The sequence below is a fragment of the Notamacropus eugenii genome, chromosome 5 (genome assembly GCF_028372415.1).
Source record: "Notamacropus eugenii isolate mMacEug1 chromosome 5, mMacEug1.pri_v2, whole genome shotgun sequence".
Classification (NCBI taxonomy): domain Eukaryota; kingdom Metazoa; phylum Chordata; class Mammalia; order Diprotodontia; family Macropodidae; genus Notamacropus; species Notamacropus eugenii.
The window spans coordinates 400,443,567-400,460,775 of NC_092876.1; the positions used below are offsets into that span (position 1 = coordinate 400,443,567).

Here is a 17,209-nt window from a genome sequence, read left to right on the forward strand (position 1 = left end):
AGCATAAGTAAATGAATAGTTATAAGCAAAGCAAACTTAAATACTGGAAGGAGGAATATGAAAAGAAAATTAAAATGAAAGGGAAATTAAAAACCTAGGATCAAGGCTAAGGTAAGAGGAAGAGAACAGCTATAAGAGAAAAAACAGATTTTTTCTTACTCTCTTTGACCATCTTCTTATTTATAAAGAGATGTGGGAGAAAAAAAGGAAGAAAATGTACAAAAGGACAAGATGAGAGGAAATATAAAGCTAATGATCAATTACTTCTAATATTGCATAAATGGTTTGCAATAATAAAAAAGATAACTCCCACTATTTTTATAGGATACAAATATAGTCCTGATATTCAACCATGGAGAGACAAAGCAGAGAAAGAAAAATACAAACTAATATCCCTAATGAACATTTTAAATTATATTAATTTAATAAAATATATTTTAAAAGATTAAAAAATTTTAAATAGAATTTAAATTTAAACAAATCTTAAATTTTAAATAGAAATTTTAGCAGATAAATTACACCTAAGTATCATAAAGATGTATAGTATGACAAATTTGAGTTTATACCAGTGCAGAGTTGGTTCAACATAAGGAAGACTATAAATACGATAATGATAAACCATATTAATGATCTAAATAAAAGAATAATAATAATAAATAATAACAAATAATAAAAGCTATAAGATTATATCAATAAATGCTGAAAAAGTTTTTGACAAAGTCCAACAATCATTCCTGCTAAAACTCCAGCAATATTAAGAATAAATATATTTTATTTATATACACAGAAATATAGTACTCTTAATATAGTAAATAGTATTTATCTAAATCCAAGAACAAATTGTAATGGAGAAAAATCAGAGGCCATTTTCAGTAAAATCAACAGTAAAGCAAAGATGCTGATTATTACTATTTTTATGTGATATAGTGTGGCAATAAGACAAGAAAAGGAAACCAAGGGAATTAGCATGGATACCAAGGAAAATATTATGTTTTTCAGATGATATGACAATGTACCTAGAGAACCTTAAAGAATCAACTAAAATAATTTAAATAATAACTTAAGCAAAGTTGCAGGATATGAGTAAATACATATAAAATATCAGCATTCCTATACATAATTTAAAAATCCAGGAAGAGAAAGAAGGAGAAATTTTGTTAAAAATAACTGCATAAGACAAAAAATATTTGAGAGTGTATCTATCAATCTTCACCCATGGATTATAAGAAGCTAACTATAAAATATTGTTTGTAGGAATAAAGATTTGTCTAAATAATTGAAGAAACTAATTAACTGCTTACAGGCAAGAGGAATCAATATGATAAAAATGACAATACTATCCTAATTCACTTTATTTAGGGTTGTACCTATCAAACTCCTGATAGAAAATTTCATAGATGTAGAAAAAAATAATGAAATTCATATGGAGAAACAAAAGGTCAAGGATTTCAGGAGTAATAATGAAAGAAAAATGAAAAAGAAGGAGGAGGTCTATCAATACCAGATCCCAAACTGTACTGCACAGCAATAATCATTAAAACTATTTGTTATTGGAAGAGGGAGACAGAGACAGGTAGAGAGGTATTGATGAGAGAATAGATTAGATATATAACACACAAAATCAGAGTAACAAAATGTTTAATAAACTTAAAAACCCCAGTTGCTTGGGGAAAGGACGCAGAGACAAAAGATGCTGGTAAAACTATCTATCAGTCTGGAAGAAATTAGCTTTTGACCTATACTTCACACCATAAGCCAAGATAAACTCCAAATGAGATCCATAACCAGAGGAGTGAGGAAGAAATTACTTTTTACATCTATAGATAGGAAAGAATTCATGACTAAACAAATGATAGCATCACATAAGAAAAGATGAACAATATTTATTACATAAAATTTAAGTTTTTGCAAAAAAAAATTTAATGTAGTAAAAAAAATAGAAGAGGAAGCAAGTAACAGGGAAATATTTGCAAAAAAGTTTCTCTGATAAAGGTCTAATTTTCAAGATACATAAGGCATTGATTCAAATTGATAAGAATAAGAGCCATTTCCCCAACAAATAAATTGTCAAAGGATATGAACAAGAATTTTTCAAAGGAAAAAATCCAAGCTACCAATCATCATATGAAAAATGCTCAAAATTACTAATAATAAGAGGAATACAAATTTAAAGAACTTTGGGTTCCTCCTTTACCTCTCAGAACGGTAAGGATGTGGGAAAACAGGACAGGAGTACAGAGGTAGTAGAATTGTGAATTGGTTTAACCACTTTGGAAAGCAGAGAAGAGCTATGTCCAGGAAGTTAATGAATAATAATTTGTCCAGCTATACTGCTAGTAGGCTTATCGCCCAAAGAAATCAAGGAGAGAGGAAATGAATCCATTTATATAGAAATACTTATAGCAGCTCTTTTTATGGTAGTCAAAAATTAGAGACTGAGTACATCTTCTTATTACAGAATGATTAAAAGAAATGTTTAATATTTGTATGTATGCATGTAATATGCAATAATGAAATGTATAATTTTTAACAATATATAATGATAAAATGGACAATTTCAGGGGACACTGGGAAGACCTTTATTAGTTGATACAGAGCCAAGTGAACAGAGCTACTAGAACAAATTATACAATGGTTGACAGCATTACAGAGAAAAACAACTTTGAAAGATTTTTAAAACTCTGCAACATTGTGATAAACCAAGAGTCCCAAAGAATGAAGAAGAAACATGACACTCATTCCTGATAGAGGAAAGAAACTTAAAATATAGAGATGCACATTTTTACACGCTGTGATGTGGGGCTTTTTTTAATGTGAAGTACAGCTATATATTGGGAGATTTGTTTTTTGCTTTTGCTTTTAATAATGTGCTCAGTGGAGGAATAAGAATTAATGATAGTAGGAGAAAGATTAATAAAATAAATACATGTTACTTGAAAAGTAAAAATAATAAAATAGTCCAAATAAAAGAAATGGTGGTGATAAAAAAACAAAAGATCAATAAAAATTATTTTTAAATGTATGTATGATTATCTACTATGCATATATACATGCATATACACAGAAAGTAAATACAAAGCAATTTTGGCAGAGGAGGGAGGCATTATCATCAAAAAAGGTCTCACGTAGGAGGCGAAACCTGAGTTTAATTTGGAAGGTCAGCTGTGAATTCCAGGAAATTGAGGTAAAGAAAGGAGCACAGTGGACCCAAGAGGCACAGATACGGAGATGCAACAGTCTGGGTATGAAAGAACAAAAAGGCCATTTTGGCTGCAACATAGAGTTTATGAAGGAGAGTAATGTGTAATAAACCTGGAAATGTAGGCTGGATTTAGATTGTGAAGAGTTTTAAAAGCAAAATTTTGGACCCTGTAGAAGCAGTAGGAAACCACTGAATCTTTTTGAGCAAGGGACAGCCATACTTTGGAAGTATTAACTTGGGGAGCTATATGGCATCCAGAAGGATGCACTAAAAGGGAAGGAGACTTGAGGAAAGGAAAGTAATCAGAAAATTATTGGAAATAGTTTCGACAAGTAGAGATAAGAGGACAGAAATCACAGACGTGGATGTAGAATCTGCAAGACATGGTTATAAGTGATGTGAAGGAGATTATTCCAAGGTTGTAAGCTTGAATGCCTGGAAAGATGGTGACACCTTAAACAAAACAGGGAAATTAGGGTGAGGGGTGGATTTACAATTAAAGATAATGGCTTATGTTTTGGATGTATTGAGTTGAAAATTATGTAATTATTTCATAGTCTGGACATTTTTCTTCACCAGCAAGTTTTTTTGTTGGTTAAAATTAGATTTAGAATGTAATTTCACTTATACTTTGTCTGCCTTTAGAATATACCCATTAGATTGTGAGCTCCTTGGGGGCAGGGCCTGTGTTTTGCCTTCCTTTGGGTATGGAAGGTGCTTAATAAATGCTTGTTGACTGATTGTCTTTGACAATAAAGGTGAAATTATTAGGAAGACAAATAAAGAATTTACCTGGTGATTTTCTTTTAGGTGAAAGAAAACTTCAGCATAATAAATTCAAATTAAAAAATATTTTCATAAAAACCCTCATCAAAACTATATCCTACCTCAGTACCAGCTTTTGATGTGTATTAGAACCTCAGCACTCATTTCTTCCCATTAAAAAAGAATCATCTAAAATATCTCATACACTATGTCAATTACCTGCCCTAAATCCTTTAATCGTTCCTCACTACTTACTAGATGATGTCTCAAACTCCTTAGCCTGGTATTGGTGAGCAAAATCTAACCCCAGTAGAACTTTCTAGTTTTTTTCTCCCATTATTTCCTAACACAATCATTCTGTTTCAGTCAAACTATTATTACTCTCCAATATCTCCATCTAATCATTTGCTTGTGTCATTCCCTAAGCTCATACTACAATTAATACTCCGTATTCAAGTCTTTTTCTTCTTTACTTCTCTGAGGAGTGTTTTCTGATCACACCAACCCAACCCAAAATGAATTTTTAAAGGAATGATTGTTTTTTGGCATTTGTTAACAAGGTGCCTTACATCTCTCTCTCTCTCTCTCTGTATATGTGTGTGTATGTATATATATATACATACAATGTATATGTACACATGTATATATGCAAATATATGTATATACACGTACACCCACATATATGTGTGTTCCTATACATATATATTTATAGGTTCTGTCTTACTGGCTAGATTGCAAAGTCCTTGAAAGAAGGGACTACATTTTTCTTTATCTAGTATTTCTCACTGTGGATAGTATAATGCCTTGCATGTAACAGGTTGATTGAACCAAAGCATTTGGAGCTTCTCTCATGTACTTCAATATTTATAGAAAAGCTTAGTCATCAAAATCAACACAAAACAAAAAGTCCAAACTACTTCTCTTACATTGAAACAATAATATTTAACTTATGATACAATTTTACCTTCATATTGTGATCCATCTGCATAGAAAAAAGTGCCTTGACCATGTTTTTTATTTTCTTGATATTCTCCAATGTATCGAGCACCATTCTTAAATTTGTAGGTCCCCTGAAACATATTTTTTCTTGTTATTCCTAAGTGAAAATATGCCCTAAAAATTTTTAGATGCAATTTTTAGAAGAAAAATTTACCTAATGCGTTTAGCCTTACCTTACCATGTCTTTTACCATGTTCATATTGTCCTTCATATTTATCTCCATTGGGTAATATTGCCTTCCCATATCCATGCCGTTCACCTTCCTCATTGCGATCTCCTTCATATTCCTGGAGAAATTAGATAATCAAAGTGAATTGATTTGCTAAACAGACAAGTCTATGAAAATTAAGTTACTAAAAAGAATTTTAAAAATATTGAACATATGGAATATTAGCAGAGCTGGCCTTATAAGTAACCAGAAGTAGCCTATCTTGTAAAATTTCAGGGGCTCTCAGAAGGCTCTCCTATTCCCCAAAATATCTTTTTCATATGCTCATTTGACATTCCTTTTTTGACATTCCTGACATTTGTCCTTTTTTGACATTCCTGACATTCCTTTTTCTTTAGATAAAGCTCTTCTCTTCATAGTTAAAAATAAAGACTAAATTTTCACCCAGATGTAACACAGTGCCTTGAACTCACAAAAAAGCTTAAACAACTGATATCAGATTCTTTCCTGAGAGCTGTACAATTGAGTGAGGTATAGTGATTTTATAAGCTTCTGCTATGTCTACTGTTTACTGGAACATCTAACTTAGTAAAACAAAAGGCAGAACTGAAGGCTTTCAGCAGTCAAGGTGTCTGCCACACACATATAAAAATTTTATAAGACTTCATGTTCAAAGTGAAGAGAAATTATATAATACACACAATCACAGAGATAACTTTGTTTAATCACCTGCTTAGTATCAAGTCTAAATAAGATGTAGAACAAGGAGATCTAGACTCATCTAAGGTGTTGGCCAAAGTCATGGAAAATTAGAGATGTAGTAGAGGAAAGTACCCTGGGTATGGAGTTACAGAACCTGCTTTTGACTACCAACTTACTCCCTCTATGACAAAAAGGATAAAATTACTCTCATTAAGATAAAATCATACTAAATAACAGTGGAACTAGGTGGTGCAATACATAAAGCCCCAGACCAGTTCAAATCTGGCCTTGGACACTATCTGTGTGACCCTGGGTCAGTCACTTAACCCTGTTTGCCTCAGTTTCCTGATCTGTAAAATGAGCTGGAGAAGGAAATGGCAAACCACTGCAGTATCTCTGCCAAGAAAACCCCAAATGAAGTCCTGAAGAATCAGACACAACTGAAAAGACTGAACAAAAACAATCACAGAAATCCCTGAAACACTACAAAATATGTTCAGTGAAATCCACTACATTGTGAAAGGAGACAAGACTGAAATGGCTATAGAACCAACATCGGTGAGGAACCCCAAAGAACAGAGTAGGCAGTGTAACATAACGGACTGTATACTGAAATTATTGTCAGGAAAATCTGGGTCCGAATCCTTCCTCTGACACTTAATATCCCTGTGGCAAAGTGTATATATAGCGCTGAGTCTGAGAACAAGTGGAGCTGAGTTCAAATCTAGCCTCAGATACTTACTAGCTGTGTGACCACAGGGCAAGACATTTCATCTTTCTTTCACTCAGTTGTCTCAACTATAAAAAGAGGACAATAACAATCTCACAGGATTGTTGCAAGGATCAAATGGGATAATACTTTTATAGCACTTAGTATAGTGCCTGGCATATGGTAGAAGCTTAATAAATCTTGTTCCCTTCCCCTTCTCTCTTTCCTCTCCGTAACCATGGATAAGTCATTTAACCTGTGAGTCTCAGTGTCTCCACTGTAAAATGAAGGGGTTGTGTTAGATAGCTGTAAATTCAGGACCTTGTGTTATGGAAAAAAAAGTACACAGGATGGGTTCCCATGTATGGGCTGTGGTTTACATTGTTAGAAGGAACCTCCAAATTAATGAGATCACATATATTTGACTCTGTGGCATTTAAAAAGTTTTGAGAGACATAATTTCTAGGTAAGTGAATCATTTATTAGTAATGCCAACATTTTAATACAAGGATGGTCATTTGGCTGTCTCTCTCTAAGACCAAGGACAGTCATGGCAGCTCACAGTTTATATGCCCATTGGAAGAGGGGTGTTACTGAGGGTGGCAATCAATACCAATTGGTTAACAACTAATGAGAGAATGAATATTACAATGAGAGACTGAACATATTCAAATGAACTTTGATTATGCAATACTTCTAAGTTACCTCCAGTGTTGGGCAATCTATTCAAAAAATTTATCCCCACCCAAACCTGAGTAGAGCACAATGGCTTCCCACCTGGGTCCAATGTCATTTTCAGTAATGTCCTTCAAAAGACTGAATTTTTGAAATCAAGTCTTTAGAAAAAGAGGGGAACTCTGTATCTCCCCAAATCACCGGTTCTTAATAATCATTTATCTCAATTATTTGATTATATCAAATATGAACTTTTTGCATGACTCAATAAAAAATGGGAGTGATACTAAAGGCATCAGAACCAAATCCTTAAGCTATACTTGTCCCCTCTTCCAACAGTCTAGCTTGTCCAAAATTTTCCAGACTATAGGAGGAAATGCAAGTAATTTAAAAACTTCATTCCAGGGTTTGATCAAAAAGAAACAGAATAATCACCCACCCCGGCTGAAAAGTCTCTGGAGCTCCTGATGCTGACAGCTTTTGTATTCTACTGGGACACTTTCAGCATCAAGCAAAAGTGGTGAATGTCCTCATCACACAGAGCAGTTCTCCTTTGGTATTCAGGGGTAGGAGTGGTAGCAAGTCCTAGCCTATGTACAAGAGAAGCAGGTAGCAGCTGTGTGATTCAGATCCCAGGAACAAAGCAGGGTCTCAGTTTTAGTTTTTAGCCCATTCTGAAACTTTCAGAATTACCAGGGAAATCCCATACTGAAAGTTCTGAACTGGCTTGCTCAGATCCAAATTTAGGCTGGGAACTTGAAGAGCTCAGACTAGGGAGACAGCAATCAGGTCTTTGCCTAGGTTAGGTCATTTTGGATGCACTGAAACTTTCAGATCACCAGCCTAAGCTGGCCCTGAGAAACTGGAATGACATAATACTCAATACCCCAAGAAAGAGGCAAAGAGGTCAGGTATTTCCTCCAGAAATGAACAGGGCCTGGCCCTAATATCAAGCATGAAGTGACAAATTGGGCTGGAAAAATGAATTCCACCATATAAAACTATTAAAGTAACAAGGATACTCAAAACACAAACCCAGGCGAAGAAAATTATTTCAAAACATTTACAAGCAAAACCTCCAAGACAATCAGCAGTTTTCAGAGGCAATTTTACTCTGGCACTTTCCAGTTTTCAGTTTTCAGAGGAAGAAATTAAAGCTATCTATAGTTATATGAAAGAATGCTCTAAATCACTATTGATTAGAGAAATGCAAATCAAAACAACTCTGAGGTACCACCCCACATCTATCAGATTGCCTAATGTGACTAAACAGCAACATGATAAATGTTGGAGAAGTTGTGGGAAAATTGGAACACTAATTCACTGTTTGTGGAGCTGTGAGCTGGTCCAGCCATTCTGGAGAGCAATTTGGAACTATGCCCAAAAGGCTACAAAAATGTGCATACCCTTTGACCCAGCAATAGCTCTTCTAGGGCCGTATCCCAAAGAGATCATAAAAACGGGAAAAGGACCTACATGTACAAAAGTATTTATAGCAGCTCTTTCTGTGTTGGCCATGAACTGGAAATTGAGGGGATACTCATAAATTGGAGAATGGCTGAACAAGTTGTGGTACTTGATTGTAATGGATTACTATTGGGCTATAAGAAATGATGAATAGGAGGACTTCAGAAAACCCTGGAAAGACATATATGAACTGATGCTGAGTGAAGTGAGCAGAACCAGGAGAACATTGTTCACAGAAACAGCCACAGGGTTCAAGGACTGTTTCTGATAGACTTAGCCCTTCTCAGCAATGAAAGGACCTAAAGCAAAGGACTCATGATGGAAAATGCCATCCACATCCAGAGAAAGAACTATGAAGTCAGAATGCAGAGAGAAGCAAACTATTTTCTCTTTTGCTTTGTTTTCTTTCTGAAAGTTTCTCCCATTTATTATAATTCTTCTATGCAACATGACTAATGTGAAAATGTGTTTAATGGGAATGTGTGTGTAGAGCAAATATTAGATTGTATGCCATCTCATGGAGGGAAGGGAAGAAAATTTAAAACTTATGGAAATGAAAGTTGAAAACTAAAAATAAATTAATAAATTGAGGGAAAAAAACACAGCCTCGACACAAATTCAACTTGATATTTCATTTTCATTTTCAAAGAGGACCAATGACATCATGAGATGATGTCTTGACTTGTGTGGGAATTGAATTTAAGGGAATAATTCAATTAGAATTCCTGGAAAAGATGAAACAAAGGTTAAAAAAAGATATAAAAATATTTTTATAAACGAAATGAGAGAGAGCTAGAGAGGAAACAAATGTAAAAGAAATGAAAGTTATAGAAATGGAAAGGGAATTAATTAACATAACAGCACAAGAAATACAAAAACCTGCTCAAGCAACATGCTCCCTGAAAATTAGAATTGACCAAATAGAAGTCAACAACTCGTGAGACAGCAAGAAATAATAAAAGGAAGTCAAAAGACTGAAGGAAAAAAATGCAAAAAGGAATCCCTTATTTCAAGGAATCTTAAAAAATAAAAAGAAAACTGCTCATATTTCGTAGAATCAGAGGACAAAATGGAAGTAGGTAGAACCTATTTTTAATCTACAGGAAGCTAGGTGGCACAATAGATCTCCCCAGGGCCTGAAGTCAGAAAGACTCATCCTTCCTGAGTTCAAATTTGGCCTCAACATCTTACTAGCTGGGTTATCCTTGGCAAGTCACATAACCCTGTTTGCCTCAGTTTCCTCATCTGTAAAATGAGCTGAAGAAGGAAATAGCAAACTATTCCAGTATACTCATGAAGAAAGCCCCAGATGAGGTTATGAAGAGTCAGATACGACTGAAACCACAGACCATCTTTAATCTCCTGAAAGAAACCCAAAAAAGGAAAACTCCCAGGAACCTTATAGCCAAAATCCAGAGGTCAAAGAAAAAAATACTACAAGCAGTTAAAAAAAAAGAATTCAAGTGGCAAGGAACTATAGTCAGAATCACAAGATTTAGCAGCCAGCACAATGAAGTTAGTAAAATAAATAATCCAGAAGGTAACAGATATATTGGTTTACATACAAGAATAATTTACCCAATAAAACTGAATATAATCCTTTAGGGGGAAAAAGTGGATCTTTAATGAAAAAGAAGACTTTTAAGCATATCACAGCTTCATAGAAACTTAGAAGTTCAAACACAGAGTTAAGAGAAACATAAAAAAGATAAAATCCATTGAACAATGATAAAGGATCATAAGGATATAAATATTTACATTTTGATATGGAGAGATGATACATATGAATGTTCCCTCTGAACCCTATCATCATCAAGGTTCATCATCATAGAATCTAAATAGACTGGGAGTGGTTTAGTTTGTCCCATCTAAAATTCCACCTTCTACAAAAGGCTTTTCCTGATCCTGCTGTAATGTTAATGCCTTCCCTCATTGATTTTCTTCAGTTCATCATATATATGTCATTTCTAAATAGTTGTTTGTATATTGTTTTCCCTATTAGAACTGACAGTCTCTCAAAAACAAGAACTATTTTTGCCTTTCTTTTTATCCAGTGCATAACACAATGCTTGGCATATTTGTAGGTAATTAATAAATGCTTGTTGACTGACTATACAAGATCCTCCTGCATAGTCTCTGCCTGGGAGTAAAGAAGGTAAGGAATGCACAAATAACTCTGATACCAAGTAATAATGGTTCATATTCACATAGTGTAGACTAGTACAACTTGGTAGTAGGTAGGAACCAAAATTAAAATAGGCTAAACTTTTTCAAGTCATGGATAGATTTTTAGTGACTCACTTTCCAAGTAAAGGTATAATTAATGATTAAACTATTTTGCAAATTAACCATATTTTTTAAGAAAGGGAAATTTTAATTAATATCAATTAGTTACACTTATTAAGATTTTTATTTATCATGAAATTGCTTCTCTCAGACTAGTGATAGACTGAGGATGGTTTGTTGCCTTGGGACGAACATGAGAGAGTGAGCAGTGGAAACCCACCACCATGTTACATGGTAGGCACAATAGTGACTAGTGGGGTGAAATGGGACATGGACGACACACTCGTTACATCTTTACTTTCTTTCACATCCTGTATTTTTCACAGGCCACCTGAAATCTTTTAGTGGGCTGCAAGCAGCCCTTGGGTCATATGTTGTACAGGCCTAGTTTGAGGTAGATGGTGAGAGAATCATTCACATTTTACTTTATGTCCCATTTTATAAATTAGGAAAATGAGACTGGGATTGAATCTGTTTTCTGTGTCCATATCCAAAACTCTTTCAACCTTATAACAGTGCCTAGAATACGACAGGGTTGTCATTGGGAAAGCACTTTTTAAACCTTACATTGCTATAAAAATAAAAGTTATTGTTATTATTGTTAAAATAAGGAGGAAAGAGACAAAAGTGCTATGAGAATATTGAGAAGTGAGCACTGCTTCTGGGAGAGGGAGAGCTCCACCGAAAACTGCAATTGATCTGGGTCTTGAAGGATCAAGAATGTTGGAATGAACCTAGGATGTTGTGAACAAAGACATGGAGAGAGCAGGACATGTTCTTGGTTCACAGAGTCAAGCATCATTTGTGATGGGAGGAGCTTGAAGCAGTGGTCTTCCATTTGAGATTCGGGAAAAGTGGGATTAAACCCGCAGCTCTGACACTTGTTAACTCTGTGATTTCAAGTCACTGAGTATTTATGAATAAGTACTAGACAGCACCAGAACAGAAGCTGCCAGATAGCAGCACTCTGCTAAACACTGAGTCAGATGGGGCAAGTGCCTTAACCTTCATTAGCAGTTTGCTCATCTCTAAAATATCATGGTATTGGATTGTTACACAGTACTTTATAAGCTTTAAAGCACTAAAAAAAAAGGAGGGGGTGTTACTGGAAAAACATAATGGAAAACTTTGAATGGCAAATTGGATTTTTACGATACAAACGATGGGAAGCCAGAGAAAGTTTTTCAAGCTTAGAAAGGCATGATGATTTCAGGAAAAGGGGAAGGGAGGAAGGAAAAAAATTTGGAACTCAAAGTCTTGTAAAAAATGAATGCTAAAAATTGTCGACTTATAATTGGGAAAAAATAAAATGCTATTTAAAAAAAGAAATAGGATGGCATGATCAGTATCTGGAAGATACTGGTATGTAGTCTTTTTGTGGAGGTTTGTTAGGGTGTAGGAAAACAATGAAAAAGAATGAAGAGAGGGAGGAGGAGGAACATTTAAAAACATTTAAGTGCTTAGAAAGAACAGGAAGAAGGGATTGGGAGGCAGTTGGGAAAAGACAAGAGGAGGAAATGAATGTGTTGATAATCGAAGTTGGATCTTGTACATTATACCACTCCCCAGTCTCAAAGTTCTGGCACTTGATTCTACTGCAGTTGTGGACTTAGCAACAGGCTAGATCTCCTGGGATTTTTGTTGGGATGGGTGGGAAAGACCCAGGAAAATACCTTTCCCACACTTTGGTTTTTCTCTACTCTCCAGCTATTCCTTCCCTGAATTCACCCCACCCAGACTCCCAGATATCTGAGAAGGGTGAAAGACAAAAACATTGTTCCAATCAAAGTCAATCAAGAGCCTACTAAGTACAAATCAGCACATGACGGAGAAACTGAGAAACCGAGAAAAACAAAGAAAAGTGTTGCCTACTTTTCAAAGAGTTTATGGGGATAAAGCACTTAGATAAGTGAATACAAGATAAGGAGAGAGAAAAACAAACAAAAATAAAACAAAAACTCCCCAAACTAGAGAGATCAGTCAAGGCTTCCCATTGAGGTGACACTAAAGACTGAGGTTAGAAGTTAGGAGGGAAAGTGTTCTAGGCTTGAGGGACAGTGCAAAATCACCAAGATAAGAAAGATACTATGTTACAGAATTCTGGAAACAATGAACAAGCCATTTTGGCTGGAAAGAAGAATCCAAGTCTGGAAAAGTAAGCTGGAACCAGATAGTGGAAAGCTTGAAATACCAAGAGGAGTCTGTTTTTTATACAAGGGGCCACAAACCTCCACTGAAGGTTTTGAGCAGAGTCCTAGAAGAGAAAGGAATACACAGACTGGGAGACATCTGCAACATCCTAATGAGAAGGAGACAGATGCGAGGGTTATTAAGGTAGAAATGGCCAGGTTTAGGAATTGACTGAACATGGAAGTAACTGAGTGGGGAGTGGAAAGGATCTCAACGGAAATAGGGAAGAAAAAGTAACATGGGTGGGGAGAGTATAGTGAGCTTAAGGTGCCAGGTGGAGATGCCCAGGGGGCAGCTGGAAATGTGGGACTGAAGTTCAGGAGAGAGAAAAGAGGTAACATGGTGTAGTGAATAAAGAATTGGCCTCAAAGCCTGAAAAATCTGCTTTCAAGTTTCACCTTTGACATATACCGGATGACCCTTGGTCTCTCAATGCTCTAGGCAAATCTGTAAGGCTATAAATTGACAAGAAAGCATCCACTTGCATTGGTAGAATGCACTCCATTCTAGGTCCAGTCTCTATTGCCATGTATTTATGTATATGTATGACTATCTGGCATAGGGTCACAGTACCATAGATCTACAGGAACCCACTCATTTTACAAACAGAGAAACTAAGAGATAAAGGGGTTTTTCCAAAGGATGGATGTTATACACACTACCATTTTCCTCTCACAGAGAGCACAAGAAAGATTAGGTCTCAAGTGGTTGATTCAAATTCAGACTCCCACACACTCCAAGTTCTGGGGAAAAGTTAAACACTTCTTCCATTGCATTAAACCACCAATGGAACGCATTGGAGTTGATAAGATTAGTGAAATAGGGAGTGAGGGAAAGCTAGAAGACAGATTACAGAGAAGGGGGGGGGAGAGAGAGGGAGAGAGAGAGAGGGAGAGACAGAGAGAGAGAGACAGAGAGACAGAGAGAGACAGAGAGAGACAGAGAGAGAGAGAGAGAGAGAGAGAGAGAGAGACAGAGACAGAGAGACAGAGACAGAGAGACAGAGAGAGACAGAGAGACAGAGAGAGAGAGAGAGAGAGAGAGAGAGAGAGAGAGAGAGAGAGAGAGAGAGAGAGAGAGAGAGAGAGAGAGAGAGAGAGATACTTGAGATACACACAAGAAGGCAGGGAAGGTATGATGTTCCATTAAAGAAAGCACCATAGTTTTCAAGCAGGTTGGAAGTAAACCAGAACAGAACTCTGTTAACCATGTTATTCGCACTGTTAATGGATCAAGCAAACAGAGAGAGCATCCAGGAGGAGAGGGTTGTTATTTGTCTAAGGCTGAAGTCACAAGACAGGTACAAATGTTCCCCTCTTTCTCCGCCCTACAGCCGCTTTCCTCACCCAGAGTCTATAATCTTCATCCTCACCCCAAGATAAGGCAATTTTTCTTCTTCCTCATACTCTTCAGAGACATCATCAGAAGACATGACTTCACAACCAGCACGAGTCTTGCCTCCAGAGGGGTTTAATCATTTCTGGCCACCGCTTTTTCATCAACAAGCAACCAAGAAGATGAGATGCATGGGTGCACACCTTCCCTCCTTCCGTCCTAAACTAATCGTCCCCAACCTCAGGAGCTCCTTTCCCAGCAAGATGAGGAGTGAGGGGACGGGGCGGGGCCGAAGCTGAGAAAGTGGAAAAGAACAAAAGATACAAACATGGGGGAAGGGGAGTGTTTGGAGGGGAGGAAGCAATGCTGAGCGTGCAGCCGTTGTTATAGCATCCCATAGCAACGGAAACAAGGTCTTGTTTTCCTGCATGTTCCGAAGGCGGCTAAATAGAGAGGGAACTAGAATGCACAAAGAAACAATCAGGAACGTGTATAATCATAGAATTCAGATTCTTTGAGGTCACTCAGGTTCTTTTTGACGCCCTCCCCCCACCTCCCACCAAAAGTGGTTATGAATTCAGTCTCCCCAAAGCAATTCATTCCATTGTGAAGTAGCTCTAATTCCTAGGAAACTGTTCTTACATGGAACCTAAATCTGCTCTCTGTAATTTCCATATATTTTAGTCTGTCTTCCCCGTAAAACAGCTCTTTAAAATATTCAAGACCGTTATCATGGCACGCCTAAATCTACTATTCTCCAGGCTAAATATCCCCAGTTCCTTAATTTCATCTGGTTGCCCTACCTTTGGACATTCTCATTTGTCCATGTCCATCCTAAAACTTGGTACCCTCAAACAAAAACATACTCTAGATATGGTCTTAACTAAAGACATTCTCTAGATAGGGTCAGACTACATCAGGGCTATGCCTTTCTGGGTTCTGAACATTATTTTATATGTAGTTACCATGACACCCCAAAATAGCTGCCCAGGTTCAAGGTACTCTGTGGGTCCATATCCCTTGAAAACAATAGCTCACAAACCCCAATTGACAGATATAATTACTTTTTTCCTCATTTATGAAGCACAATTATTTCAGAGTAAAAATATTTAATGTGGTAAGAAGATTTGCAATAGAAGAAACCTACTCTTTTGAGCCTAAATGACTTCATTTTTTCAGTGACAGAAGCTGTTGCCTTCTTCCCAGCTCCACAGTCACATATTTGCTTACGCTAGTATATTATTCATTCACACTAGAACAGGGACTCAAGATCACATGACATGTTTGCTTTATAATTATATCAATAAATATTTATTTAGTTAATATACATTTATTAAGTACTTCCTATGTGCCAGACAGTGTATGAAGCACTTTTGTGAATTAATTTGTACTACGGTCTTGCAGAAATTTTATACAGGTGACACCAGTTTAAAATTAATCTGATGGGGTGTATATAGAAGGGATTGTGGGATAGGTGGTCCCAGCTTTAATTTGGTAGAGCTTATTGCGTCAGAAGAGGAGACATCAGCTGACCAAGCTGCCTGTTTCTCTACCAATAACTATTTCCACGAATTCTTGCCAAGTAAAAGCTGACCCAATGCCTGGGGGGTGATACCTTACAAAGAGCTGTGGTAATAGCTTTTAGAGCTATTTCTGTCCTCCTAAAACTTCTTACCTCAGCCATGGAGCTGAGGTCAGCCCAAGACTGAATTGTATGAGACTAGAACCACTGGAGCAACTTTAAGTCAAACCTACAATCTGAAACATCTCAAGAATTTCCAGAACTAATCAGGACTGTAGGATGTGGTCATGTGGTCGCTGTGAGGCTGGGATGCACCAGGTGATATTGTACCCCTTCAGATCTCATTGTACATTTTCTGACTCATCCCCACAAAAATGCGGAAATGTTGATTTTTACCACCACATATAGCCTGTCAGAAAACTGAAAACCTACCCTATAAGGGGGAAAAGCTGGGGGAAAGAGTTATGCCTATGTTGTATATTAATTCTTGTTGATCTGAATTTTTTATCTGAAAATTTAACAATGGCAAAAAATCACACTAACTGCAATTATATTGATCATAACAATTATTGAATAACATATTACTTTATTCTTGTAAGTTTCAATGTTTCCACTAATGGGAGTATTTGGATAATCTTTGAAGTTCTTTAAAGGACAATATTTCTCAGACCTTATCTAATTCAATTTGTTCACTTTATAGATAAAGGAAACTGAGGCTTAGTAAAATAAGTGAATTGCCTGGTATTTCATGTACCTATTAAATACTTATTGAGAGCTTACTATGTGCAAATCACTCTTAGGTGTTGTAGAGGACAGAAAAGAAAATGACACAATCCCTTTGCAACAATGTCCTTCCCCTTCGCTTTCTACCATGAAGCATGGCTAGTCACCATTCCTGATTCCAAGTGACCATGTGGAAACTCCAGGGGGCTACTACTAACCATGTATGATCCAATGCTGAGAGCTTTACATTGTATGATGATAAAGAGACTCATAATTGACTGCTGAGCTGGAACTGAGTGGGTATAAAAAAGAGGCCCCTTGCCTCAGTCTGTCTCTTTTGCTTTCCAGTGATAAATTATTGGACTATTTTGAGCTGTTCTTGATAAGGAAAGGAGGGCACCTATTCTGCTTCCCACTCAACCACTGTTAACTGTCTGACTATCATTATGTCTTGATGTTCTTTCC

At 36.4% G+C, this 17,209-nt stretch overlaps 1 protein-coding gene across 4 annotated transcripts in view; it reads right to left on the bottom strand.

Annotated features, from left to right (window-relative positions):
- The window catches only part of LOC140506903 (radial spoke head 1 homolog), a 41,733-nt gene extending 26,786 nt beyond the window's left edge, over positions 1 to 14,947 (bottom strand). For all 4 annotated transcript variants that reach the window (XM_072614572.1, XM_072614571.1, XM_072614568.1 and 1 more), the window contains exons 1-3: positions 14,537 to 14,947; positions 5,140 to 5,253; positions 4,932 to 5,037 (exon numbers count right to left, since the gene is read on the bottom strand). In XM_072614572.1, the coding sequence (XP_072470673.1) occupies positions 4,932 to 5,037; positions 5,140 to 5,253; positions 14,537 to 14,596 (280 nt within the window). In that variant the 5' untranslated portion in view covers positions 14,597 to 14,947. The remainder of the gene's footprint in view (positions 1 to 4,931; positions 5,038 to 5,139; positions 5,254 to 14,536) is intronic.
- Between the last annotated feature and the right edge of the window lie 2,262 nt (positions 14,948 to 17,209).